This window comes from Gopherus flavomarginatus, chromosome 10 (genome assembly GCF_025201925.1).
Source record: "Gopherus flavomarginatus isolate rGopFla2 chromosome 10, rGopFla2.mat.asm, whole genome shotgun sequence".
Lineage (NCBI taxonomy): Eukaryota > Metazoa > Chordata > Testudines > Testudinidae > Gopherus > Gopherus flavomarginatus.
In genome coordinates, this window is record NC_066626.1 from 49,555,409 (window position 1) to 49,583,247 (window position 27,839).

At 39.7% G+C, this 27,839-nt stretch overlaps 1 protein-coding gene across 4 annotated transcripts in view; it reads left to right on the forward strand.

The window, feature by feature from the left end:
- The window catches only part of RBMS1 (RNA binding motif single stranded interacting protein 1), a 198,141-nt gene extending 171,882 nt beyond the window's left edge, over nucleotides 1–26,259 (forward strand). For 3 of the 4 annotated variants that reach the window (XM_050969310.1, XM_050969313.1, XM_050969312.1), the window contains exons 7-14: nucleotides 7,579–7,694; nucleotides 9,316–9,365; nucleotides 9,469–9,562; nucleotides 13,197–13,247; nucleotides 19,458–19,568; nucleotides 20,701–20,781; nucleotides 22,434–22,516; nucleotides 24,750–26,259. In XM_050969310.1, coding sequence (XP_050825267.1) covers nucleotides 7,579–7,694; nucleotides 9,316–9,365; nucleotides 9,469–9,562; nucleotides 13,197–13,247; nucleotides 19,458–19,568; nucleotides 20,701–20,781; nucleotides 22,434–22,511 — 581 coding nt within the window. In that variant the 3' untranslated portion in view covers nucleotides 22,512–22,516; nucleotides 24,750–26,259. The remainder of the gene's footprint in view (nucleotides 1–7,578; nucleotides 7,695–9,315; nucleotides 9,366–9,468; nucleotides 9,563–13,196; nucleotides 13,248–19,457; nucleotides 19,569–20,700; nucleotides 20,782–22,433; nucleotides 22,517–24,749) is intronic. The other variant, XM_050969311.1, reaches the window with a different exon arrangement.
- The last annotated feature ends 1,580 nt before the right edge of the window (nucleotides 26,260–27,839 follow it).

Consider the following 27,839-nt stretch of genomic DNA (forward strand, 5'->3'; position numbering starts at 1 on the left):
CACTTTGCATGCCCCCTGGAACGCATAGCCAAGGGCATAAACATCAGGGCACCTCCATTTGCCCTTCAATTCCTTCTTACCCCTGAGGCTTTGAGACAGAACACTCTAATGCCCCCATCTCTGCACACTGTGCAGTTGTTTTCTCTTTAGGTAGTATATAGTTAGTGCAATTAGATTTACACACTTTAAGCTCTTTGACAAAGAAAGAAGTCTCCAAGTCCGGGAGGTGCCCTGGCACTGAACCATCCTGGACATGAAGGCATTGAAGTCTCCAGCATTCAAATCCTGTCCCTTCTACGAGGTAGTTATTTCCATTAATGATGACACTCTAAAAGCATCCTCTTCCTGTCCTTAGAAGTGGCTGACTCCAAAAGAAATCTAAACAGCATTGACCACCTAAGGCAATATCTCAGAACAAGGACCCCAAAAAGCTGGAACTCTTTGGGCATAAGACATAGTCCCCAGCCAGTTTACAGATACCCATATCAAATTACCAAGCACTCAGGGCTAAATATACCTTCCTGAACTGGGATCAACTGTCGCTTCTTCTGGAACACAGAAAGGCGCTCAAGTCGCTGGTGTTAGAGGGGTAACTGGTTGCCTGGACCTCATTACAGGCCATTAATGCCGTGGACCCTGTAGCTCATGGTATGGCGACTGCAATCACAATGTACCGGGCCTCCTGGTGACAATCCTCTGGAATACTGAAGGAGGTCCAAATGACCATCAAGGACCAATACTTTGAAGGCTGCGATCTCTTCTTCCTAACAGAGCCCTGGACATATTAAAGGACTCATGGGTCACCATGTGCTCTCTGGGAGTGTACATCCTAGTCCCCAGGAGAAAACAATGTAGGTCTCAGAACTAATGAACAAAGACAACCTCCTTCATACTACTGCAGCTAGCAAAGATTATCCAAGCCTCTGAGGAAGAGGCTGACCCACTCTGTGCCCTCAGCTGCAGGATGCAGATGCAGCTCCAATGGACAATACTATTCAAAAAAATTCTGATCTTGTGCATATGGAGCGCTTTCGTACCAGAAGTGGAATACATGTGGACAGCACCTTTGAAAGATCCACAGTTACTATAGGCCTTGGAGTTATTGTGTAAAACCTTGTCCCATCTGAAGTCAGTGGGGTCAGGATTTCACCTGTTTTAAGTCTAGAGTTAAATTTAGGATAGTTTTATTTTTTTCTTAATTCTCTCATCTTGTGCCTGCTGTTTAATTAAGGAACAGTAATTGAAGAGAGAGAGAAGTTAATTGTGACAACTCAAAATGTGCTACTGTGGCACTATTAGAAGGATCAGGGAGATGACCTTTGGCCCGTGAACTTTATATTCAACAAAACGAGGATTAATTTGATGACAGTGGAGTCTATTCAGTTTCTCTCAAAAAAAAAATGTAAAGCTACTGATGATATGATTTTGGGCCTGCACTAGACAGACATGATTTAGGGTTTGTTGTTTGTTTTTTAAATCCAGTTTTTGGCAAAAGTATCTAGCTGTATAGTCTTGCTGCATCATTGTAGTGATGTTTTAATGTCAGAATTCATTGGTACCATATGCTTTGTTACTTGGCAATATGCTATGAAAAAATACTAAAATATGCAGCATTTAAGCAAACTGTTTAAAGAAGAAGAATCTTAAAACCACCTTGTTGAGTTTTCTGTATTTTAAATGCAAAAGTGAATGCAACTGTAATGTTGAGAAATTAGCATTCAGAAGTAAAGGCATTTGAAAATTTAGTGTGCTACAGTAACAGTAACTTTGCCACTGTAAATATTTAACAGTTCAGGTCAGAGTATATGAAGATATACATTTAACAAGCAACACAGACTGCTATTGTACATACATGTCCTGTGTATGCAACAGAAGAATTTACATCCTTATAGGAAACGTAGCATTTGAATTGCCTGAGTAACATTACAATATTCTTCTCCTTTTAAAGGGAGAAGGGGGAGAAGAAATTTGTAGTAAGATGAAAAAAGACTCCATAGGAGGTGCAGGTGTTTTGTACTTCTGGCTGTGAAGCACTAATCACTCGACCAGTTTAGTTGAGGAAAAGTGCATGCAACAGATGAAGAACACCTCAGTCTAATAGCACAAAGGACATCACTATAGTAGTTTATTACAGCTACCAGTAATTATATAGGATGGGATTTTCAAAAGCGCCTTAGTGACTTAAGAGCACAAATTCAGTTGGAAGTCATGAGACTTGTTTCTAACCTACTGAGGTGTTTTTGAAAATCCCACTCTCTTTCAACAATATAATGACAGTTTCTATACAACAAATCTCTCTCATGTCTATCTAGGTAATTAAATGATCCCCATCATGTTAGATACCTGAGCACTTTCCAACTATTGAAAAATAGAAATACTATATGTCTGTCTTTCTTCCCAGCCTGATGGAAAAATAGCTTGACTAGCAGGTAGTTGGTTTTTATACGTCTGTACGTTCAAGTGAAATGTGTATTTGTGGAAATTTATTTGTTGTGTATTTGTGGAATTTACTGATGGAACTCTGCTGCAGAAATTATATATTTTTTCATTTTTATTATTATTATTATTTTATTTTAAATATCTGAATGCAGCGAGGCCTGTCATTCTTACATGTTTCAGGAGTGAGTCCCATAGTGTAGGATCAGATTCTCTGCAGGTTGTGTCCTGTACTCAGGAGCCTCCCTGGTGGCTGACTGGTTCATTGTTCTGATGAATGTAGCTGGTGTGGGAAGTCATGGTTGCAGAGTGGGAGCTAATAGTTAGGCTCAAACAGGTGGTGCTTGTGGGGTCTGGACAGAGAACTTGAATTGGAACGTGTCAGTCCAATTAGACTGGAGAGTCGATGCAAAAAACAGAGCAATGTGCAGTTTGCTCACAGCAGTTTGTGGAGTTAACCATATGGGCGACTGCACTTTATACCAGTTGGAACTTGTAAGGCATATGGCTTCATTTCTGGATATGAGTAGCAATAAACAAGCCTGGAAAACAAAAACACATGGATCACCATGGCCAGGTCTGTGTCCAAATGTGGGGCACAATCTTCAGGCAAGTTGCAGGTGGATGTGGGTTGCTGGGCTTTTGTTTTTGTTGTTTTTTTGCCATGGGTATTTGGTTATTGAGAGTCCAATGCATAAAAGTAATTTTTCAATCATTTATACATTGTTTGTTTGACTTTTTTTCTTCTTAAATTTACCAGGGGACTGTTTCCACTGAGCTACGCAGAAAGTTTTGTGCTTTCTTTTTTCAAACGTTTGATCAAATTTTGTTTTGACAATACAAAGTAAATCACTCTTTTGGTATAAGAACACAGGTGGAAAACATAACTTCCAAAGGAACGCCTTTGTGAAAGTTTTGCGTATCTCACTGTAGAGGTTTATAAAGAAAGAATAATGCAGCTTTAAGTGTTCACTACCTGTGAACGCCATAATAATATATACCTATGTGGTTGGAAGTAAACTGACCTTGTAAACTGGAGTAATAGCAATAGGATGAAATTTAATAGTGAAAAGTGCAAGGTCAGGCACTTTGGGATTAATAATAAGAATTTTAGATATAGATTGGGGATGCATCAGTTGGAAGCAACAGAGGAGGAGAAGGACCTTGGAGTATTGGTTGATCACAGGATGACTATGAGCCGCCAATGTGATACAGCCATTAAAAAAGCTAATGCAGTTTTAGGATGCCTCAGGTGAGGTATTTCCAAAGGTAAGGAGGTGTTAGTACCATTATATAGGGCACTGGTGAGACCTCACCTGGAATACTGTGTGCAGTTCTGGTCTCCCATGTTTAAGAAGGATGAATTCAAACTGGAACAGGTTCAGAGACGGCCTACTAGGATGATCCGAGGAATGGAAAACCTGCCTTATGAAAGGAGACTCAAAGAGCTTGGCTTGTTTAGCCTAGCCAAAAAAAGGCTGAGGGGGGACATGCTTGCTCTTTATAAATATATCAGAGGGATTAATATTAGGGAGGGAGAGGAATTATTTAAGCTTAGTACCAATGTAGACACAAGAACAAATGGGTATAAACTGGACACTAGGAAGTTTAGACTTGAAATTAGACAAAGGTTTCTAACCATTAGAGGAGTGAAGTTCTGGAACAGCCTTCCAAGGGGAGTAGTGGGGGCAAAAGACATATCTGGCTTTAAGACTAAGCTTGATAAGTTTATGGAAGGGATGGTATGATGGGATAGCTTAATTTTGGCAATTGATCTTTGATTATCAGCAGATAAGTATGCCCAGTGGTCTGTGATGGGATCTGAGTTACTGCAGAGAATTCTTTCCTGAGTGCTGGCTGGTGAGTCTTGCCCACATGCTCAGGGTTTAGCTGATCACCATATTTGGGGTCGGGAAGGAATTTTCCTCCGGGGCAGATTGGCAGAGGCCCTGGAGGTTTTTCGCCTTCCTCTGCAGCGTGGGGCATGGGTCACTTGCTGGTGGATTCTCTGCAGCTTGAGGTCTTCAAACCACAGTTTGAAGACTTCAATAACTCGGACATAGGTTAGGGGTTTGTTATAGAAGTGGATGGGTAGGGTTCTGTGTCCTGCCTTGTGCAGGAGGTCAGACTAGATGATCATATTGGTCCCTTCTGACCCTAAAGTCTGAGTCTATAAGTATATAGAGGGAATTTTTTAACACCTTTGTATAACTCAAGCCAATTTCTCTTCATCGCATCAAAATTTACAGTATATTTTTAGAAAATACATCTCCTTCCTGTATCATTAGACACAATGTAAAGTAACCTATAAAAAAACAGACATATATAGGATCACTGGCTCCTTCTGTGCCATAAATTTTTCCCTGTGTTAAATCATAAGCTTACACGCATTACAATGGATACATCAAAATGCTGAAATCAAGGAGTTAAAAATATTTAGGACCAGAATCCAATATCTTTACTCACTATGAGTAGTGCCTGATTCAGAGTAGTCCTATGGACTTCAATGGGACAATTTGTGGAGTAAGATGCTATTCAACATGAGCAGGAGTATAGATATCTGGCCTTTCTAGTACATGCCCTTCAGTACCTTCATAAGATACTTTTCCCAAAAAAAATATACAAGGATAAGAAATAAAAAATCCCCTTCTAACAACAGTAGACATCAAAGATGGAAATGGCTCTTGGCTTTAGAGTCCATTTCCTTGCCAGTGTACCGTTGCTCCCTATAGTATGTTTTTCAGTATTTGTCCTTTCCATTCAGGGCTTCCACCACTTCCCTTGTGGGACTACTCTATGGTCTTATACGTCTCAAAGGATTTTTTTTCCATATTGTCAGCTTAAATTGTCCTAATCTTAATTTACCACTATGCAATATTAAGTACTTTCCCCTTAAGATTTATTTTTAAGTGTTTTTTCATGGAAGGTGCCAGATTTCTAGACCTAGACACTGAATATTTATATTTGTCTACTGAATATATACAATGTAGGCAGTAGTAGTGCAGGCTTCCTCACTGACATGCCTCATATTCAACCTTGACCACAAGGGACCACCTGTGAGAGTGTTTCTGCCTCTAAGTCCATGCATCTTTCATGGAAAGACTGCCAAGAAGTATGCAGGTATGATGTGAGTATTTTCTCAGTAGAACCAGAAATAGTATCAATAATTGATTTCATATAGGCCAGCCCCAGATAATGATTTGACCAACCAGCCTGAGGCAGACTTAAATTGATGGCTTAGAGGTGAAAGTCTTTGCCTTGTTATTAATCCTCTGAGTTATCCAGTCCCCACTGTTCGAAGGTTCAGAAACAAGTCATACAAAAGATGAAAGAAGCAATCAGCTGTAGCACCTTTAGACAGTACGAATAGCATGTGGGCACTAATTATATCAATATTGAAAGATCTTTTGTTTATTTTGTTACAGGTGTGCTACCATTTTGATTCTTGTCTCCTAATCCTGTATGTCTACTTCACATTTGGAAACCTACACGTTTTTAGATCTCTCACTGGGGTGTTACCTGTTAGAGAAAGGATAAAGGAATATCATGAAACAGCTTAGACAGCTCATGTAGTAGGAATTATTGGCAGTGATTTGTGAAGAGCCAAGTCACAATAATACTTCCACCCTGTGGGTGGGGTGGGATGGGAAAAGACGGCATCAGTGAAATGTGCTCAGAAGGGTGATAATTTAGGGTAATAGGGAAAGAGTAAGATGCGAACTTCTGCACCTATATTTTCTCTTTATGGCTGCTTACATTTTGAGATAAGAAATAGAAGTGATCATGATTAGTCTGCTATGTAAAGACTAGAAAAGAGAAAACACCATCAAGCTGTAGGTGATCCCTTTTTCTGAGGCTGACCGAAGAGTGGGGTAAAAGGAAAATAGTCAAGAATTTCAGGTTTCAGTTCTGGGCTCTGTCCCCTCTGTGCTGCAGAGGTGAAAAGGGGAAAGCAGCTGGGAATCTGCCAGTGCAAAGTGGCATAAGATTGGATTAACAGCCTACACTGCTTCCATATCAAACCTTCAGTGTTGTGGCATGACATGGTGGGCAGAAGCAGTGTTAAGAAAGAGAGATTTTGTGCCAGAGTACCTGAGCTCTGGCTATTCTGGCCTAGCTGAGCAGAATGTATGCACCTGTGGGAAGCTACTGAAGTGTCAAAGGGCTGCTATAACTGACAATGGGAACCTGACCCAGAATGCAGGAAGCCCAAAGTGATATAAAGCCCCACGCCCCAACCCATGGTCTTCCTGGACTGCACCTTCTTAAAGGCACAGCTCAGAACTAGATCCACAGTCTTCATTAGTTCACAGAACAATAGGACACACATGGGATACTTGGTAGAACACATCATGGTCGTGTGTCTTGCTAACAGTCTTACTATGTCAGCATTTTAAATTTAAATATAATAATTTAACTAGAAGAGCTAAGAAGAAACTGTAGTCCATAGCCGTACCCGATGTTACCGTCTCGTTATATGTCTATCTTAAAGGGACAAGTCAATTTAAATTTTTCATTTTATATCTCACTTAACCTGTTGTTAGAAGTAATACATGATGAGTATAACTGAAAGAGATTAGAGAAAATATTACTTATTTTTCCATTTAGTTTGCTTTAGGCATTTGATGGTTTCTGTATGTGATCATTTTAACGATTTACCCTCCATAGATAGTTAAGCACCTATCCCCCAACTAATTCCATACTGCACACCACAGTGCTCATGTAGACCCTATTGGCTTTTAGAAACTGACTAGAGTTTACAATGCAACTGCCCCTTTATAGCACGTTAAACTACTAAACAAAATAAAACCAGAAAAGTAATTTAAACAATTTTGGGTGTATATGGTTAGAAGAAAATGGATTGGTCCCCATATCCCTCAAGATTTGTATACTTTAGTTGCATGTGACTTGATTGTCAACTATTGATCGTACAATGTATTGTGGAGTAGGTATTCTCATGTTCAGTCTGCCCACTAGTTGATACTCTGTCAAGGGTCTGTGTTAATGCTGTAATTTTAACATTAAATATTTTTAAAGTAAATAAAATGTAATGTGTCTTACTTATAAATGTATACAATATTTAGACTGCCTAATAAATTATATACAAAAATGCCTAATTCAAAGTATTTCTTATTCCTTTAGCTCCTGCAGAACCTTTATTGTGCAAATTTGCAGATGGAGGACAGAAAAAGAGACAGAATCAGAACAAATATATACAGAACGGGAGAGCGTGGCATAGAGAAGGCGAGGTGAGACTTGTAAGTCCTCCCTTTAAGCTTTAGTGTGGGTGTGTGATAATGAATACTTACAAAAATGATAAGCATATAGACTTCTTGGCTTGGCTTTTGGCCTATTAAATGTGTGCCAGCACCTCTCTCATGCCAGTTTGCTACTTTTTATAAAATATTTAAATTCATCTTTATTTTTCTTGTAAAAAACCTGTTGATCATCAGTGCAAAGGAGGATTGGAATTGGATGGTCTTGAGGACTAGAGTAATAGAAATGGATGAAATTTAGTTGTACAGGATCATTAATTTAGGGACTAATAAGAATTTCTAATAAATTTTGGGCTCATCATTTGGAAATAACAGGGGATGAAAAAGACCTGACATATTGGCCATGACAAGAAGACTGTGACCAACCAGTGTAATGTGACCATGAAAACAGCAAATGCAATTCTAGGATATATCAGGAAGGGTATTTCCAGTAAAGATTGGGAATTATTAATGCCATTGCACTGGTAAGATCTCATCTGGAATACTTTATACAGTTCTGGTAATCGATGTGTCCTTGCAAGAGGAGACTAAGAGAGCTTCGCTTGTTTAGCCTAATACAGGGAAGGCTGAGAGGGGATATGACTGCTCTCTATAAATACGTTGAGGGAATAAATACCAGGGAAGAACTACTTAAGCTAGAGGATAGCGTTGGCACAAGATCAGATGGATACACGCTGGACATGAATAATTTTTAGGCTGGAAATTAGAAGATTTCGAACCCGTAGAGGAGGGAAGTTCTGGAACAGCCTCCCAATCAGACTAGTGGGGGCAAACAATCTTAACTGGTTATATGATGGTGTTTGATAAATTTATGAATGAGATTTATATGACAGGGTTGACTGTGATAGTAGGGGACTGAGCTAGGTGACCCAGGAGGCCCATTCCAGTCCTGTGTCCCTATGTAAATGCAAAAGATGAAATCCTGATCCTCTTGAACTCAGTTGAAGTTTGCAGGGGAACAGGATTTTACCCCCAATATATACATCCAGTGTAAAACTGCCAAAAAACATAACTTCAGTCATATATAGCTAAACATTTGTTCATACAGCATTGAAATGGGTTAAGTCGTGTGAGTGTTGTAAGTCAGTGAGGATTGAAATACAGTGCTGTACCTATTTTACAACATATGAGAGAAATACACACGTGCAGGGCAACATGCTGTTTTTTCCCAATCACACTGATACCATAGTCTTCCTTAAATTTTAATATCCAAGGTAATTCTTCCATATGCTTTTACTGTCTTTAGTAAGACTAAACATTTGAGGCTATGAAAATGTTCACATCTATCTTCTGAAGAATAGTTCTCCACGTTCATTTTTACAATTAATGCACCACAGGCAAAACACACACATACCCCAGTTTTTCAGATATTGCATTTGTCTCTTCGTACTGAAACTCTGTATTCTGAGCCAACATTATAGTTCAGTAACTCCTTTTACTATGTAATTACTTTCGCCCACTGTTAACCTTTCCCTCAGCATAGGAAAATAAAATATCACTAATAATATATTTAAAAAAGGATTTATGTAAACAATTTCCAAAATAGAATTTTGTTAATTCTTCCATCTTTATATATTTATTTATTTTATGTTTTTCCTTAAAGGCTGGAATGACACTTACTTACGATCCAACTACAGCTGCTTTACAAAATGGGTACGTCAAGTGGTGACACTAAACAAAATAATTTTCTGCATTATGAAAGATTCATAGAGTTATTACATTGCTAGGATTTAATTTATTTTTTTGTACTTTGTAGATTTTATCCTTCACCATACAGTATTGCAACAAACAGGATGATCACTCAAACATCTATTACGCCATATATTGCTTCTCCAGTTTCTACGTACCAGGTTTGTATTTAGAACTCAGTCGCAGAATTGATTTATAGGGACTGATGCTTATTTACTGGTTGCCACATCTTTTTTTATGGATCTCTACAAAGATGCTAAACTAAAATGGCTATTAAATTCCATACAGGATTAGCACAGATGCCACATGAGTGACTAACAGGGTGCTTGTTTTGAAGTGCTTCTTATTTTATGTAGCACTGCAATGTAATTAGATGTAAGGAATCTTGCAAAGTAAAGGCTGTTGCTTGTGGTTACAGCTAAGGTATTTGTTGACCACTTGTAGATTTCATATATAGTTCTCTATTGTCCTCCGTGGCAGTTTGCTGAATCCTTTTTTTGTCTGTGGTGTATTTGTAAGAGAATACCATTATTTAAACCCTCTTTGCTTTGGTTGGCCGACTTTTGCTTGAAGATTTGCCCATGCTGCTGGGGCTTCCTGTAGGCGTAAGGAGTCCTGAGAAGAGATTAGACACTCAGTATACTCTAGGGGACGAAGATTGAAGAAGAGTTCAGATGTCTGGGAGAAAATCATGGACAGCCATGAGGTCAAGTACAAATATTTCCACATATGAGCAAAGCATTCTGTGGCCTAACAGGGCCTTTTAAACCAGGAGTTATTTTGGTGGAATAAGGATTGTAGAGCAAAGAGTACTCAGTGCACACTTTGAAATCTCGGAGCCCAGTCCAAAGCAGACTGAAGTCAAATGGAATCTGTTCTTTGACTCGAGTGGGCACTGAAACATAGGCAACTGGCATGAGTAATTCTGCTTCCCATTATAATAAGCTTACAAAAAATTTAATATGCTGATAAATGATGCATACAAAGCAGTATCACATGGTATAAAGCTTTCAGGAATGCTCATTTTTAAATACCACTCTGATCTTCTGTGTTTCCATTTATTGAGAGTCCAGATTTACTGCTGCAGTTCAGTAGCATCTGGCAAAGGCTTAATTGCCACACCACAGCTTAAAGAGACATTTAGCTATTGCTGTTTGCAGTGCTATTGTAGCTGTGTTGGGCCCAGGATATTCGAGAGACATGTTAGGTAAGGTATTATCTTTTATTGCACCAACTTCTGTTGGTGAAAGAGACAAGCTTTCAAGCTTACGCAGAGCTTCACTTCCTCAGGTCTGAAGAAGAGCTTTGCGTAAACTTGAAAGCTTCTCTCTTTCACCAGAAGTTGGTGCAATAAAGGAGATGACCTCGCCCACCATGTCTCTCTAATTTAGCTATTGTTGTAGGTATTTACTTCATATAGGAAAGACATCCAAAAGCAAAGATTTGATCAAAGATTAAACCAAGGGAGTAAAAAATCCTAACGTATGAAATGCTGCAGATTTTGCTTTTGTTAAATTTAGCAATTTACCTCCCATTTCCTAGCATAAAACTGAGTTTAAGGGCCAAACTGTACCATTTTTGTGCAGAACGGGTGAAATACAACCCCATACAGAGAGTCAGCACAAGAGCTGCATGTCCCTCTGGTCACACTTAAGGCTTACATTGTCCCCTTGTAGAAACTTCCATATGGTTCAGCAGCCCCAGGTGAGGAAAGCGAAGGAGAATGGGCCTATTAATCTGTGCTTCCACTACCTGTTGAAAATTGGTCATCCTGGGGAGGACATTATGGTATTGCTTTGATAGTCAGTAAATCTTTAGAATTATTATTAGCTTCCACCATTCCACCCCCCCTACCCTGCAAAATTCCAGTGATTTTAGTTTTTTATTCCTTGTTAAAAACAAAGCGAATCCTTGTTAGGCTCTCACTGTCCTTCAGGGAGTGACTCCGATTCTTTCCTTTTGTTGCATGTGAAAACTGAAATTTGACATGGAAAAACTAAGAAGTTACCTGTGAATAAAATGTAGGCTTTCTAGGCTATTTCCCATTCAAATCTGCAGCATATGGTATTGCATATTTCCAAATATCTGTTACTAGCAGTGTTTTTCAACATATGGCACAAGGCTCAGATTCTAGAGAATGGAACAGTTTAAACACTGTTCACACTGTACTATCTGAAATGGTTGCATCTTTTTAATTAGAAATGAAAATGAAAGAATAATTCTGTGTAGAAGGAAGTGATTTTTTTTCTGGCCAAAAGAGTTTCATAATATGTGTATTAGTCACATCTTAATTACAGATCCATGCTTGCTGAACATACAGCATCCTATCACTCACACAACCAGAATGCATCATGAAAATGAGACTTTTTCCTTGATGTGCAGCAAAACCTGTTCTTAGAGTTAGTTTTACTGAAGGACATCAGATTTCATAACGTTTGGCTAGTGTTTGTTCATACTCTTTCTGCACCTCTGATACACCCAGATGAAAGTCATGAGTCAGGTGAAGAGATCAGTCAAAGCACCAGTCAAATTGCACCAACAGTTTTGGCATTAAAGACTCTGGGTTCCTGAATTCCCTGGTCCTCGATCTGCCTTCTACAAAGTGAGCTGCAAAGGGAGGCTTCTCTCTTTAATGATTGGAAAGGAAGAGAGTCATTCAATGTGACTCAATAAAAAAATAATTGAGAAAAGAAGGGCAGGAAATACTGATCTTGCAGAAAGTCACCTCAATTCACGACAAGGTCTAACTGCCTTTGCTCCTCACAGGACTCCATGTGAGGCAGTTAGGCACCTTGTGGCCCTTAAGTCTCCAGCAGCACTAATTAACCTATTTTAGGTGCACAGAAAAGATCGGAAACCTTCCTCATCCTCTGCATACTTTCTTGGTAGGAGATGGAGATGTGACAGCTCCATGTTTCTAGCCTGCCTTGACTTCTCTCACAAAGAAGTCTTTTGTAGAAGCAGAAGTACTAGATAGTTCTTTAAACCAGCCTCTTTCAACTAGGAGAAGCAGACTAGCTTATCAGTGTAGTTATAAGAATCTTTTAAAGTTATCGTGCCTCAAGTCAGAAAGTCTCAGACAAAGTCAATCTCACTTCCCCTGAAAATCAAAGAGCTGCTTGGCATTGAGGAGAGAGTGCTTATTAGAACCCCACTCCCTCTTCCTGGTCTTTGAGAATACTGTACTCTTTTGGCCTATCAGGAGAAACCCAACTTTGCTAATCCTTATTCTTGTCCCTGTGACAGGTTGAAGCAGAATTACTGGTATTTTTTATCCATTGCAAACTGAGTAGAAACTACTATCAGACTAGCCAGTCCTTTCATTCCAATGCCACGTGAGCATAAACTCAGAGCAAACAATCTCGTGCTTTCTGAGACTTTCTGGTTACTTTTCCCATTGGGATTTCCAAGGACACATGGCATTTCACACTTCAACATGAGTGGAAGCCAAACTTCTCTTTCCACTGGGACCTTTACAGAGTATTCCATAGAGTTTCTAAGGCCTGCACTACAAATAAATAAAACGTACTGCTTTGAGAGTTGCACATGATATGTTATGTCCATATCTTGCCTTCCCGTTAGGCTGTAGCTTTACTCCTTCCAACAGAGCTGAGGATTGTAAATAGGAGTTTTAATAGGAATCCGTGTTTCCTAGTCTACATCAGACAGAGGCAGGGTTAGGTAAGCAGATGAACAAGTGAAGGCTTTTTATGTTATGATTGATAAAATAATCACGATATTTAAAATGGGTGCATCCAAGAAAAATATGAAAATTAAATCTTATTTTTGTTCTAGGTTCAGAGTCCTTCTTGGATGCAACCTCAACCATATATAATGCAGCACCCTGTAAGTTCTTATTCTTCCTTCTCCCACTGTCATTCTTTTTGTGTTCGTGTAGATGTAAAACATTTAACAGCTTTCTGAAGATCTCAGACTGTAGAAAATAGATCCATTCTTCAAGTAATTGTCCCTACCAGTGCTTCAGTTCAGGATGTGCACGCACCTGTACATTCTTGAGCGGATATTTAGCCAGCAGTGCCTGTGGGTCCATGCCTGCATCCTACACATTCTTCATGATCTGGTGCGATGGTATATAGGGAAGACCAGGCCCATTACCATATCAGTTCCTTCTCAGCCACCTGCAGCTCGAGATGGAGTGTTGCAGTGCCCACTTAGCTAGCTGCACAGCTTGCTAACTTTTTTCTCTTAGTTTTTCATTTGTTTAGTACAGTTTGTGCTTTGCGGGATTCCCCTTCCCCTTTTTGCCTGGTGTGGGTCTATATTCCAACTTGGCTTTCTTCTGCAGACTTTCCTAGCGGGTTATGCCAAGATACTAGGCTTCAAACCTGTCTGACTTGCCACATATCTTTGCCCTGTAGCGACGGGCACTCTGGCTGCCTCTGCTGCCTTGGGGAGACTCCAAATCCCCTCCAGGTGTGAGATCTGCACTGGATTCAGAAAATCTAAAAAAATAAACAGAGGGAGGATAAACTAAAACTTCCTCTTGTGGAAAGTTCTCTGAGACTTGTGGGGTCTGAGTCAGTTTCCCACCCACTGTACATCAGCTTCAGATCCTCAGAGCTCCCTGGTAACTGTTTCTGCTCCAGTAGCAAAGACCGTGGAGGCCCTTCAGATTCTTCCAAAACACCAAAAAAGAAAGAGACCCCTTTCTCCAGAACAAGAAACCAAGAGGAGTGGAAAGTCACCCCTTCAAACTGGGATTAATGAGTCCTCACATCCCAGTGTGGGTACTGCTGAGGCTTCTACTCCCTCTAGTACTGAGACCCCAGCACTGGCTCAAAAGGCTTTGCTGAATACTGATAAGCATCTAGCAAGCAACTTCAAGGAGCATCAGAGATGGTACTGGACTCAGTGCCTCTGAAGTATAAGGACTCCTCAAATATCAAGGTGTTTGACTCCTTGGTACTGTCTTCCTCAGCTAATGGTAGAGAATGCATGGACTGTTCCTTTATATTGTCTCTGGTACCTCCTAGCCTGCAGCCTCCCAAGGAACACTATCCAAACTTCCCAGTACCTGGAAGAAACTGAATTCTCTCCTTTCAGAGGTACCGGCAGGGATTTCCCTCCAGCACCAGTTTACCTTCCAGAGTCTACTTACCCGTCCATGACAACTTGACCTCTGGTATCTGTGTGATCTCCAGGTATCCACAGGGGGACTTGACCTCTGGCATTGATGTGATCTCTGGCTACCCACAGGAAGGGTACTGAGAGAGACTTTCCACTGGTACCAATTCATAGCTCCAGAACTGATGGTTCCATCTGAATTCTTAACAGCCAGTACTGATGCAGTCACGGGTCCCTCACTGGCAACCTGTACAAACACCACTTTCCCCCAGGACATCATCTAACTTTGAGTTGTTGGTTTAAGATTTCTCACCCTTTTCATTAAAGTCTCTCCCTTGGAGTGCATCCCAAGGAAGAGAGTCCCAGTAGCATATGCATCCGGCAGAAACAACCTTTGGATCCTACCTCTTTTCTTTACATCCCACCACAGTGGGCCCCCTACGGTGAGCACTTTTACAGGGTACCCTCATAAGAGGACTCCTCAAGAACAGCAACAACTGACACCAGGTCTTAGTTCACAGGAGGAGCCTCCAGAGGAGCAGCAGCCAGGTTCAGAAGAGGAGACACCTGCTTCCCACAAATCCTCCTCCTCACCAGAGGAGACTGTTATGCCCCCGCTTCCCATCCTACTCAGGCACAGATAATTTCAAGGCCTTCCAGGAACTTGTGAAAAGGACTACAGAGACCTTACAAATCCCACTAGAGGAGATGCAAAATCTCAGCATTCCTTGCTGGACATTCTCCAGGCCTCACTGCAGGGCAAAATTGCCTTACCATCAACAACACTCTACTGTCACTAGCTGATGAGTACCAATGGTTCTGGTCAAGGGAAGGACATTGTCGCAATTCACTGGGAGGTGCTCTTAGTATCTGTCGGCCTAACGTATTCCTCTGTGCTTATCCCTGATGCCATTACTCTTCAATCTCCTGAATAAGCTGAAATGGGAGAAATCAGTGGCTATCCTCTTCACACAATCATAGACAAGGTAAATATGGTTCCCAGAGCTCCTTTGACTGTTCTGGAACCATCTCTCTGCCTTCCGCTGTCAGTGAATCACTACACTACACTACACCCCAGCCTCTTGTTAAGTCATTTCAAGGAATGGGTATTAGATGACTCTCTGGAACACAAACCAGGACAGCCCTCCAGAGATCCAGACAGTACACTAATCAGTAATAGGAAACCCAGATATAGAAACACTTTCTGATCTGGCACTGCCTCTCAAGTCTCGCCTTTCGAACATTCTTAATTTACCTGATAAATTTGAAAACTACAGGATTATAGCTGAACTCAGGCTGTAATGGCAGCTAGAAGAATCTTCTCTCTCTCTCACACACACCCACCTACCCACACCCCTTTTGAAGAGTTTTCAGTCTTTGTTCACCCAATCACTGCAAAATTCATTAAAAGCCTTGTTTAATCTTTTTCCTACTGTCAAGAAACCAGCTCCTCCAGGGGACCTCAGTTTAGTTCTTAACATGCTAAGAAAAGCCCATTTGAACCTCTGGGGAGCTGTGACCTCCTTCATCTATCTCTCAAGATCTCATTCCTTATAGCCATCTCCTCAGCCAGGATAGTAGAAGAGCTGGGAGCCCTTATGGCTGACCCTCCAGACATGGTGTTTTATTGTGACAAAGGGACATCATTTTCCTCACCCCCATTTCCTACTTAAGGTATCTTCAGAGTTCCACATGAATGTCCTGATTAATCTACCGATGGTTTACCTCAAGCCTTAGCCTTCAAGAGAAGGAGCTAGTCTCTGTACACTGGACATAAGAGCTTTTGCTTTTAACTTTGATAGGACTAAGCCCTTCAGGGCTTCTCCTGGACGTTTACGTTCCACGGAAAGAACGAAAGGGCACCCGATCTCCACCCAGAGACTGTCTAAATGGACTTCAGGATTACTAAGTCTCAGGGTTGCATTCCACTCCTGGAGCGATAGCTCATTCCACCGGAGTGCAGTCTACTTCTGTAGCCTTACTGAAGAAGGGACATGTCTCAGACATTTGCAGAGCTGCCACTTGATCATCAATGCGTGCCTTTTCCCGGCATGGTGCTCTTGTGCATGCTTCCAGAGCTGATGCATTACCTGCCCTCCTTCTCTATGTTCTGGAGTTATTTTTGAGCTTTGGGGTTCAGAAGGAACTGGAGCAGTGGCAGGTCTTCTCTCACCTATACATCCTCGCACTGGAGCACAAGGTTGCGTAGGAGGAGGTGTGAACCCATGGGTACTGCTGACAAAATCTCCAATTAAGACTGCACAGTTGTGCACACATCCTGAAGTGGGAGCATCGTAGGGACAAAACATCTAAAAGAATTACAATTTCTGTACAAGGTAAGTAACTCTCCTTTCCATATTTTTTCTTGGACTTTGGTGATTCCACCATGGGACACTGTAGGCTAAGAAGGAGGGAGGAGGAGGTGATCAGTTGGAATTGGGGCTCAGTCATGACTTCTGCTACTTCACATTTTAACTACTCCAGCCTTCCTGTGCCAGGTCTCAGCTCTCCCCTTTGCCTGGTCCTCAATAACAGTGGCCCAGGTTCACTAAGGGACTTAAGTGCCTAAATCCAGTATTTAAGCACCACTGCAATCCACAAAATCCCTGCTCAGCTGCCACCGAACACTAGGTACCTACGCTCATTCATCACCTAAATATTTGCTGCAGAATTCCCTTAGGTGCCTAAGTTTCTGTCTCTGGGCATGTTCACTGCTTCCTCAGGCATGTGCCGAGATGCATTGTATGCCTAAGTCCCCACATGATCTTCAGTCCAGCTGGAGATAGTCATGTCCCTGCCTATTTTGCCTGTGGGAGCTGATCCAGTAGACCTACTCAGAGCCTGTTTATCCCCATACAAAACAGCCAGGAGGAGGAGGAGGTGGCAGTGGCCTTCCTTATAACCTTCAGCCTAGCGGTTAGGAAACTCACCTGAGATGTGGGAGAGTCTGGTTCAATTCCTCTCCACTCCCAAATGATGAGATGAGAGAACTTGAACCCCTCAAGTGAGGGCCCTAACCACTGGGCTGTAGAGTCATTCTCACATTTTTTGGTCACTTTGAAAGTGAAAGATAGGAAGGAAAAGGGACATGGTCTATGTGTTCAGGAAGGCAGGTTGATGAGGACAACTACATGTATCCCTAGTACAATTTCCCAAGGGATAAGTACATGCTGAGACTGAACACTTTGTGACATAGCCCACGTGATGGTAATATCCATGTGATAAATTGCAGAACCAATTTTAATAATGCTCGAGAGCAGATCTAAAATAATTAAGGCCAGCTGTTTTACAGAAGCAAAATATATGGTATGATATACATAGATTTATGGACACTCATTTAGTTGCCCATGACTTCCCCACTCATGAGTTATGCAGGTCACCCCTGCTCATGGCTATGATATTTTTATATCACACAGTCATGTATTTTATATATATATATATATATATATATATATATATATATATCCCATCATATTTCCCCCTTCATCAGTACCGTTCCACATCAAAATGACTGAGTTTATTGGTACTGACATTATATACACTGACTTGTGCTTTAATATATGCAGTGCCATGGCTGACAAACAAGCACATTTTCAAATCTAGGAAGGAAATTGCCTTGACTTTAATTAACCTCTTTATGCAGGCTGGAAAATGTAAATCTTTTTGGCAAAGTGTTTTCTGTTTGTGCAAGCAAAAAAGATTGTGTTGAACACTTACATCATTTCAGCATGCCCAACTGATGCATATTTTTTCCAAGTTTGTCATTTATGGATTTTATTTACACCTTTTATCAATGTAGAGTTTTGAAATAAGCAAGGATGAAAGCCTATAAATTATGCTGTGAGAAATTTAAATTAATAGGTTATCATGCTATTAGGGCTATTCCATTTACAGGTATGCATTTCTAGCTATTATCTCGGTGAAATGAAAGATCTAGATTCCTGACTTCTCAGTTTTGGTCTTCGGCCTGTGTGGAAACTTGTGCGCTCTCTCTCTCTCTCATTCATTTGCTTTGCAGAGACGCTTGCAGTCTGCAGAACAGGAAATTCTTGCAGTGTTTGTGCCTGTGACTCATTTCATCGACACTGGTCACATGGTTGTTTTTCTAGCTACACTCAGTACTTTATAAAAAATATAAGACCTGCTGTAGAAGGGATAAATTATTCATTCAAAAACACTGACTTTCAGTGTGCTATAATTATTTCTATTAGTTTTCAGCCTAAACCACTTTTCAGTCACACACCTGCATATATAACACAATATATTTAGAATCCTAATTTTACAGGAGCATCTTAGGATGAAAATAAACCCCACCTGTATCCCTCCATCTAAATTAACTGCTATGCATTCTTATGAGTTTTCTGAGCACCTGTACAGCAACTGAATATTTGGCAACTTCAGATGCTTAAAAAGTATGTCCATTGTACATACAAAGATGGAGAGACCTGACAGGAATGTGCTAATCCCATCATGTTAGATAGACTTTCTACAGAAGAAATGGTATTTTCAACATAACCCTCTGGTACTAGTGCCCTAGTGAAACTGTTACTTCTCTGAGCAGAAGTTACAATGCCTAACTCAAGGGTATGAAACTTGCACAGGCAGTTATGGAAGTGCATCATTAGTTGCTGTTGAGGAAAATATTCTCTCTATAAGACAGTGGCACATGAAATATTTGCAGGTCTATCCATTGTACATCAAATCTTGCACTTTTGCTTGGAAGTTAAGCAATTAATTTACAAATTCAGATTGGTGCATGTATAAATCGGGTAATGAGCTATAAAATGGAGTAAAATCCTTAGGATCTCCAAGACCAGCTAGTATCCGAACTCATTGTTGCGGGTTAGGGAAAACCCTACTGGTGTATGCTGTTGGAATTAAAATCCATGTTTTACATGCCTGAGCCAAAAGAGAAGTGTAATTAAAATCTGGAAGGTCTCATTCTTAAACTTGTTTTTTTTTCTCCTGTAGGGTGCTGTATTGACTCCCTCCATGGACCACACCATGTCACTACAGCCTGCATCAATGATAAACCCTCTGACACAACAGATGAGTCACCTTTCATTAGGCAGTACTGGAACAGTATGTGGCAATTTAATATAAAGCTCAGCATCTACAAAGGGAAAATGTTGTGTATTGATTACAATATCTGTGTAGTGTACATGAAAACCAGCCCACTAAGGGTTTTTCCTCCTCAGTTAAAATGTAAATGGCTGTTTCCACACTTCAGTACAGATTCTTTAGGGCAGAAGAGCAACTAGACAAGCTAGTGTAGTAGTATGAAATGCACTCCAAATACATGGAAAAAAGCAAATGAAAGTAGCCCAGTTCAAGCAGTTTTAATTCTAGAACTGAACTTGAAGCAGTTCACTCTTCAGGATTCAGTGTTGTAAATAAATCATTTGATTCACGTACATTTGTCTGATATGAATACATTTTATCTGCTAAAAACCTCTTACATTTGAATGTTCAATTCTGTGCAATGTTATATCTAGCATACCAGATGGTAGTTTGACATAGAGAAGTACCTATACCAAATCATTTCATACAGATGATAGAAGAGACCCGTCTGATGGTAACTTTTGCTCGTTATTGACTTAAGCTAAATTTGAACCACTTACCTAAAGGAACACCATGAGCTTCCTAGTTTAAGCTGCATTCCTCATGGAAACAAATACACTAAATCAATAAAAAATACATAGAACACTTTATTTATATAAAGTCTGGCCTCCATCAGTGTACTTTCTAGCCACTTCTCAAATATAAATGTAATTATCCTCAACACCTCTGTCAAGCAGAGAAATGTTATCCTCTATGTTCACAGATTTGAAACTGAGGCACAGAGATAAGAGCCTTGCTCAAAGTCACACGGTGTATGGCAGAACAAGAATTTGACACAGCTCTTCTGTCACAAGCCAGTTCCTTAACCATGAGATCATCCTTTCTCCTTGGCTACATACTGATAAGAAAAAGGCTCAGACTGGAGTATTTAAGGAAAATACTTAACCTCTTTGTTTCTGAAGGCCAAAGTTGAGTTTGTGTAATAACACTGCTCAGTGGAGTACACCTCACCTCTCTGCACTGGTTATTGATTTTAGATAAATCTCGCTTTGAATCCTCTTCCCTACCAGAGCACTCAAATGTATATTTTAAAATATATTATGGGATCTGTATCAGATTTTATTTTAGCTGAATGTGTTCTTTGTCTTTTTAGTACATGCCAGCCACAACAGCTATGCAAGGAGCCTACATACCCCAGTATACACATGTTCAGACAGCAGCTGTTCCTGTTGAGGTTGGTAAATTTTGTAAGAGGCAGGCTATTATAGCCAAAATTGTTATATTTATTATTTTACCAGAAAAAAAAAATACAGATGAAAACATTACATTATGCAGGATCTTTGCGTACAAATTCAGTTTTATTAAGCTACAACCATGTCATTATTTTCATCTAATGTACTGCACCAACCTGAACTTCTAATAGTTAGTTCTTCCATCCAAGCAGCGACCCAGCCCTGCCCTGCTCAGCTTTGAGATGTGACTGAATGTTGCAGTTCCAGGGGGAGCTATACCTTTGACCATTCTCAGTCTCTCCTTGGGCACTCTTTCCCAGTTACAGGCTTGTAACTCCCAGGGTGTAATCACACTATTTACACCACTCCTGTCCATCAATCATGTCCTCAGCAGGTCCAGCTGGATTTTGGCCCCTACTTAGACTTCTGACCCGTGACCACTGAAAAAATATAGTGACAGAGAATAACGTGGTCAGATCAAAGTATTATTTATTCATCCACAGGAAGGAAAAAGGTTAAGGAATAAAAAGCTTATATGTGTATTATCTTACTTAAAACTTAGCATTTCCTTGCAAGTTTACGTAGGCCCCACTTATCCCAAGAACCCCCAGCATTGGGGCTGAGCAAGGCAGATTTCACCCCTGCCCCTTCTCCTTCCCTTGTCTTTCTTTTATCTCCCTCTGCCCACACCCTGAAGTTTACAGGCCATCTTTTATCCATTTCAGAGTCTGTTTGTCCTGAGACACTTGACCCTGTTAGTATGATTTACACATCTCCCCAGATGTGTCAGAGGCAAACTTCCAGTGGGGGATTCACTGTACTATCCTTTTAAGTACCAGACATTGAATTATGTTGTGGTATTGTAGCGGCGTAGGTACCGTGATATTACCTCATCCATCTCATCTCATCTGAGATCTTTTATCGGACCAACTTATGTTGGTGAAAGAGACAAGCTTTCATTGTCCTAAAGAAGAGCTCTGTATAAGCATGGAAACTTGTCTCTCTCACCAACAGAAGTTGGTCCAATAAAAAAATACTAGCCCACTCACCTTGTGTCTCTAGCAGTTGAATTAGTCATCGCCTGGTTACTGGAATATGTGTTGAGAGCTCTCTAGTGAAGCTAACCCTTAGTGTTCCATGGAGCCAGCCACAGTACAGTACTCAAGCAGATGCACACACAATTTATGGGAATACAGATGTCTATGTTCTTCACACTGACTCGCAGCACAAAGATGGTGACTTGTAGTGGTCTACAGAAAACTTCAGAATTTATTCACTCATTTTTTAATATGTTTGTGTGGTTCTATTCTGTTAATCTCATCACATTGTCTAGTTATTGCTATAGCAATTTAGAAAATAGAACATGTACTTGATTACTTTATATTTCATTAGTTCTTCTATTATAAATAAAAATGAAGGCCAAGTTGGATGCATCAGATTTGGGGTGCCTAACTTGAGAAACCTTAGAGAGGGGCTTGGGTTTTTTTAGAAGGATGGAGAAGATGCTTAAGTTTCTGAAAGCTAGGCCCAGTCAAGTGTCTTGTGTTAGACAACAGAATACAGAGGCATCCAAAATCTCCAGGCATTTTGGGAAATCTAGGCACTAGCTAGTATTGCTGGGTATCATGTCTCAACCCCTTTTCCTCTTTTACAGGAAGCTAGTGGTCAACAGCAGGTTACAGTAGAGACGTCCAGTGACCATTCTCCATATACGTATCAGCAAAACAAATAACTGAGGTAGGGGCTTGTCCTGTTACTCTGTAAAAGGCATGAATTCAAAACTAAATGTACAATATAGTGTAGCTTACAAAAGTGATATAATCTAAATAAAACTGCTAATAATTTAGGGCCAGTGCCCACGGTCAATTTGAGTTTTGCCAGAGTATGAAATTAGAAAAAATAGAGTAAAGACTTTAAGATTAGGCTCTTAATGAATTATCTGTAATAATTTATTAGTAGTTTCTCTGGCGCACAATTGCATACCATTCTACCTTAACTTTTCACGTTGAGACATCAGTGCTTCCATGCATGTCATCGGACTTGTGCAGAGAACAGTTTAAATCCCAGCACTAACTTGAAAGTGGCTTTCCTACAGAGAAGCAATTCCACCTCCAGTGGGATGATACAGTGGAATCTCCTCAAGGAAATCCTTGTTGAGTTTCACTTGGAAAGACTCCCCTTCCGTGTCTTACTACTGTAGGAAGGAGAAAGACTGGTCAACAAATTGTTAGTCCTGGCTTAAATTTGTCTCAGAGTTAGTTAATTTCCTCCTTTTCATAGAGAATGTTCCATGTGCTTTCCTTCATAAATCATTCATTTGTTTGGACTGTAACCCCTTCCACGCAGCACTGCTTTTTATAGCTTGCCACCTTTAAAGTGTTCTTTGCATTGACTGTTTCCCTAGCATTCCATTTTCTTCATTCCATCCTTCCAAGACCTATGCTTCTGGAGTTTAGTTCTTCTCTGCTTTGTCTTTCCTCCAACCATCATGAACCCTATACTTCCGTTGCATACATTTTTATAAAGTTTTGCAAGACTTCACACTGAAAGAACTTTATTCATGCAGTAAAAAGTGAATCTCTTGCTGTATTGTTTATGTGCTCCGAAAGGTTCATAAAAGTTCATTTCTGTAGCTCTCATGACACAGGTTTATTAGAAACACAGAAAGCACCAGCAGTTTTATGATTGTGCACCTTCTGTACATATGACCCTCTTCTTCTGAACCAAATCCTGTTTTCCTAGTGCACATTCACTGATATGTACATATCTCACTTACCTTTGGTTTTGCAGGTCAATTGTGTTCTGTGGTAACTGGTAACACTGCTCTCATCCCAAGTATTCAGATAAGAATTTCCTCTATACTCAAGAAGTCTAATAATTGTCAAATAAACAAGTTCAGTAGCTGAGCACATTTAATCTGATGCCACATTCCATATAATAGTGAACAAGTCTGTGTGTTGGTTACTTTACATCGGCCAAATACTGGCCCCTACAGGAATCCCAAGTAAACAGGCCTTGCACATTGCCATTCTTCCTTTTGAGGTTGAGGGGCCTAAATCCTACACTTCGCGATTACCCAGGCACATCCTGTGGACTGTTACTGCACCGTGGCCCCTGCATGCTCCCAATTCAGGGCATCTGGCTTGCGGGTCAGTATAGTTCAGATACATGGTCTTGTCCTAAGCCTTCTCTGTGGGCCTGTGGAGACTGCTGCTGGCAAGCAGTGATCCAGGACACACAGGGAAGCAAAATACTGCTCTTCATATCCTGTCCCTAGCAACAGATCAGTATTATCTCCACTCGTTTGGGGCTTTGCATGTTCACAGAGCAGAAGGAACAGCATTTGGCGTCTAGAAGAGATGGTAAAACTGCTACCAGTTTCTCTGAGGCATATTATAGTAGCCACCATTGGAAACACTGAGCACTCTCCTTAAAAGTCAATATTGCATGAACGTAATGTCTTAAGAAGCATTGTTATTGGTGTTTACATGCACTATGAGTCAGTATAGTCCCTATAAGTAATGAATAGCAGGGTGGAGAAGAGTATTAAAATTACTAAACTTAATCTGCAAAATTAATGTTCCTCCCCATGAATGCGCCAACAGTAGTTACCATTTAAAAAAAAAAAAAACAAAAGAACCACTCAGTAGTTTGAGTGCAGGGTCACAATCCCTAAGCTCTTAGCAAACAGAACTCCCAGTGGGGAATCAGTGAGGTTGTGTGTGAGGGGGGGGAAAAAACTATAGGATACGGTTGTAATTAGGCAAAGGACCTATCCGGGCAGGTGCTCAGCACCCTCAACTCCCAGGGCACTTGGCATCTCCCTGATCAGTTGTCAAGTATGTACATGGGCTCACTTGGTCCTCTCAAAACTACATCTGAGGTAAGAAACAATTTAGCGCATAGATGTCTACAATAGAAGACAATGCAAAAGTAACTCTGCCCTAGCTCTGACTTTCTTATGTTACAGATAACCAGTGTTGATCTTGCCTGGAGAAGGGTGCAAAGGCTGAAACAATCATGGATTTTACTGATCAATTGTGCTTTAGGAATTATTGACAGTTTTGCACAGGTTCTTGAAAACATTATTTATAATGAAATCAACTAAAACTATTTTTGCTATAAGTTCTATAAGGTGCATAAAAATCCTTAAATTCATCTAGTAGCTGTTCCCGTGAACAGGTTTATTTTAGTAAGAAAATTTTTATCAAGTGTTATGACACAATTTTTTTTTCAAATTTCTGGGTATGCACAGATGACCACGAAGACTTATTCACGTGCATGGCAGAATTTGTATTTTGGGTTTCTTTTGTTTTGTTTTGTTTCTTTTGTTTTGTTTTTTTATTGTATGAAATGGGTTTTCTGACGTTTAAAATAGTAAAACATCTAAAATGATGATCTGTGCTTGCAGTGTGTGAGTGTTGCTACAGTGCAGTGTTGCAGTTAGTGTCTGTTCTCTTAGCTTTCTGTTTTTCTTTTAACGTAGTGTGAAGTGTCTTATCCTTTTCTATAAATTCCAATTTGCCTTAAATCTTTCATGCTGTAGCTGTTTCAGTAAGTAGTCCAAACTAATGGTGTAGAATGCTTTGACCAAATGAGCTGGTCTATTATGCCTTGTAAAACAGCAGCATAGGGCTTTTAAAAGGTAGTCAGTAAAAATTGCTGAAAATTTGGCTTTTTTTAATGTGTAGTAGGTGTTTTTAATGATTTTTTCACATAATATGTAAGGTAGTGAAATGCAAGAGGGGAAAAATGTTTTGTGTGAAACACATTTTCTGACTGGGGAAATTTTAATAGGATAAATTGTTTGTAAGGCCATATGCCAATAGTTTCCTCTGATAGTTTGAATGATTTAGGAACTCTGCTGTATGATGCAATGTAAAATCTTTTTTTGCCTTTTTTCAGAAACTAACTTGATGTTCTAGTTTTAGTGTAGGTAGAGGGGGGAGTTTGGGGTGGGAATATCACAGAATGTTTTTGTCCTTCCTTTATACTAATGATAGTGCTTTAGAATGATGATTGTGCTGAGACCTAGCAAACAGAAAATTTGCTATTACAGCAAATGGCAAAAGCTAAGGACTTGTTTGCAAACATAAGCTGAGATGTAAGTAGACGCATAATTGATTGGGTACTAGCTCTCTATAGTAGGTAAATAAAAATAAAAAGACTTGGCACTTTTAAAGGTAACTTTACCAAAGAACAAAGAGCCAGTAACCAATAATTCTGATTTGTCTCAGCATTACGTCTTCTGTACTCTTTATTTTTGCCGGACCAGTTTGCGGTTAGGAGAATGTGCCTTTTTTTGTACATTTGCATTTAGGTTTTATAATTTTAATTGATGTATGGACACAAAAAAGCATGAAGGAAGATTTGGATCCAAGCAGTGCCACGCTTTACATCATCACTACAAGTGTTAAGTGTAAAGAAAACCAATTTTGAAACTATGAAATTCCTGATTAATAAATACACAGTTATTTGTATTTTTACGTATTAGATAATTCACTGCTATTAAGCTCTTTTATTACAATGGCATATGTTTTAAATCAAATGATAAATTAAGTTGTCTTCCAAAACTGTGTACTTGTCTGGTCAGCTGTATATGATCAGTTATCTACCTCAAAGTTTATTTCTTTTTGTACTGGGACAGGTTGCTGGCCCTCCCTGTTTCCACAGACCAAATCATCCTAGCTCTGGAGCTAGGGTTAAGCAGTTACTTCATTCAAGTATTTTTTAGTTTTTAAATTGTGTGAGTATTGGAGTATAGATGTCGGAGACATTTCATAGTTTCAAAAGTAAATTGCTGCTCTGAGAAGTGTAGATTCTAGTGAATTACATAGTCATACGAGATGTTTGTTTTTTTCTTTTTAAAAAAAAAAAAAGTTGTGGTATTATTGGTTCTATGCTCCCTGGAATATTACTGCTTTGTAAAAGTCCAGACCTCCTGCAGCACCTTCCCTGTATCTAGTATATTGCCATTCTTGGATCTCTCATTACTTGATATTTTTTGCATTCGTTAAAATTGCAATATAATAGCTGTGTTAGAGGGAGGGAAGAGCTGCTGCTAGAAATGTCTGAACTAAGTGCCATACTCATTGTCTGGGTAAGATTTGGGAAATTTAACCTCTGTACATAAAGAAATAATCAATTACTTAAACATCACATAGTAGACAGCCATTAAATTATAAAAAAAAATTAATTTATGAAGAAAGACCTTTTGTACAGATTGAAAAAAAAAGATTTTCATAGAGATATCTATATGATCAAGAGAGTTAATTTTTTATTTTTGTTTTTCTAGTGCCACAAACTTGCCAGTGGTAACTTATTTGTCCGGTTCAAGATAACTCTGTAGTTTTGTTTCCTAGGACTTGTTGTTAAACGCCAAAAGACATTTTTGAACTGTACATTTGATTAGATTGTTAGCTTTTTTCTGTTTTATTTCTTTTGAAAACTTTTGAATAAAAAAGATTGAAAAAATGAAAATGTCTTCTTTCTCTTCAGTTCTGACTATATCTGAAGAACGGATGGACCCCAAATAGCTTATGGTGAAACTTTAGCGTTTCTTCATGTTGAACCGCTCAAATTTGGATTCCGCTTCTCAGAGGCTCCCCTTCCCTCCCAAATGTTTAATTAAATGGAATTTTAGCTTTCTCAAACGACAAGTCATTTGTTCTTTAAGAGAAAACAGGAAATGATTTATTATAATAGTTTTTATCAAATATCTGATTTGAATGTAAGAGCTATGCCCTTCTTCGCCTCAATCCAGGCCTACACACGTAATGGTAAATTCAGGCCTAGCTTTCGCCATTAAAAAGTCTGCGAGCAACATGGGATTTAACCGTTACAGTCACTAGCATCACACTGCTGCATTAAAGTGCTTTGCCAGGGCCAGCTGCTGTGAATTAAATTGGCAGAGGATGTACAATCCCAGTGAATTTTACTCAGCATTAGCGTCACTTCAGTGCAATTGTATGATGTTAATTGGTCATCTTCAGCCTCAGTCTGAAAGAGAGGTGAAAAAGAAAATATACAGAAGGACACACACATATTGATGTTCTAAACA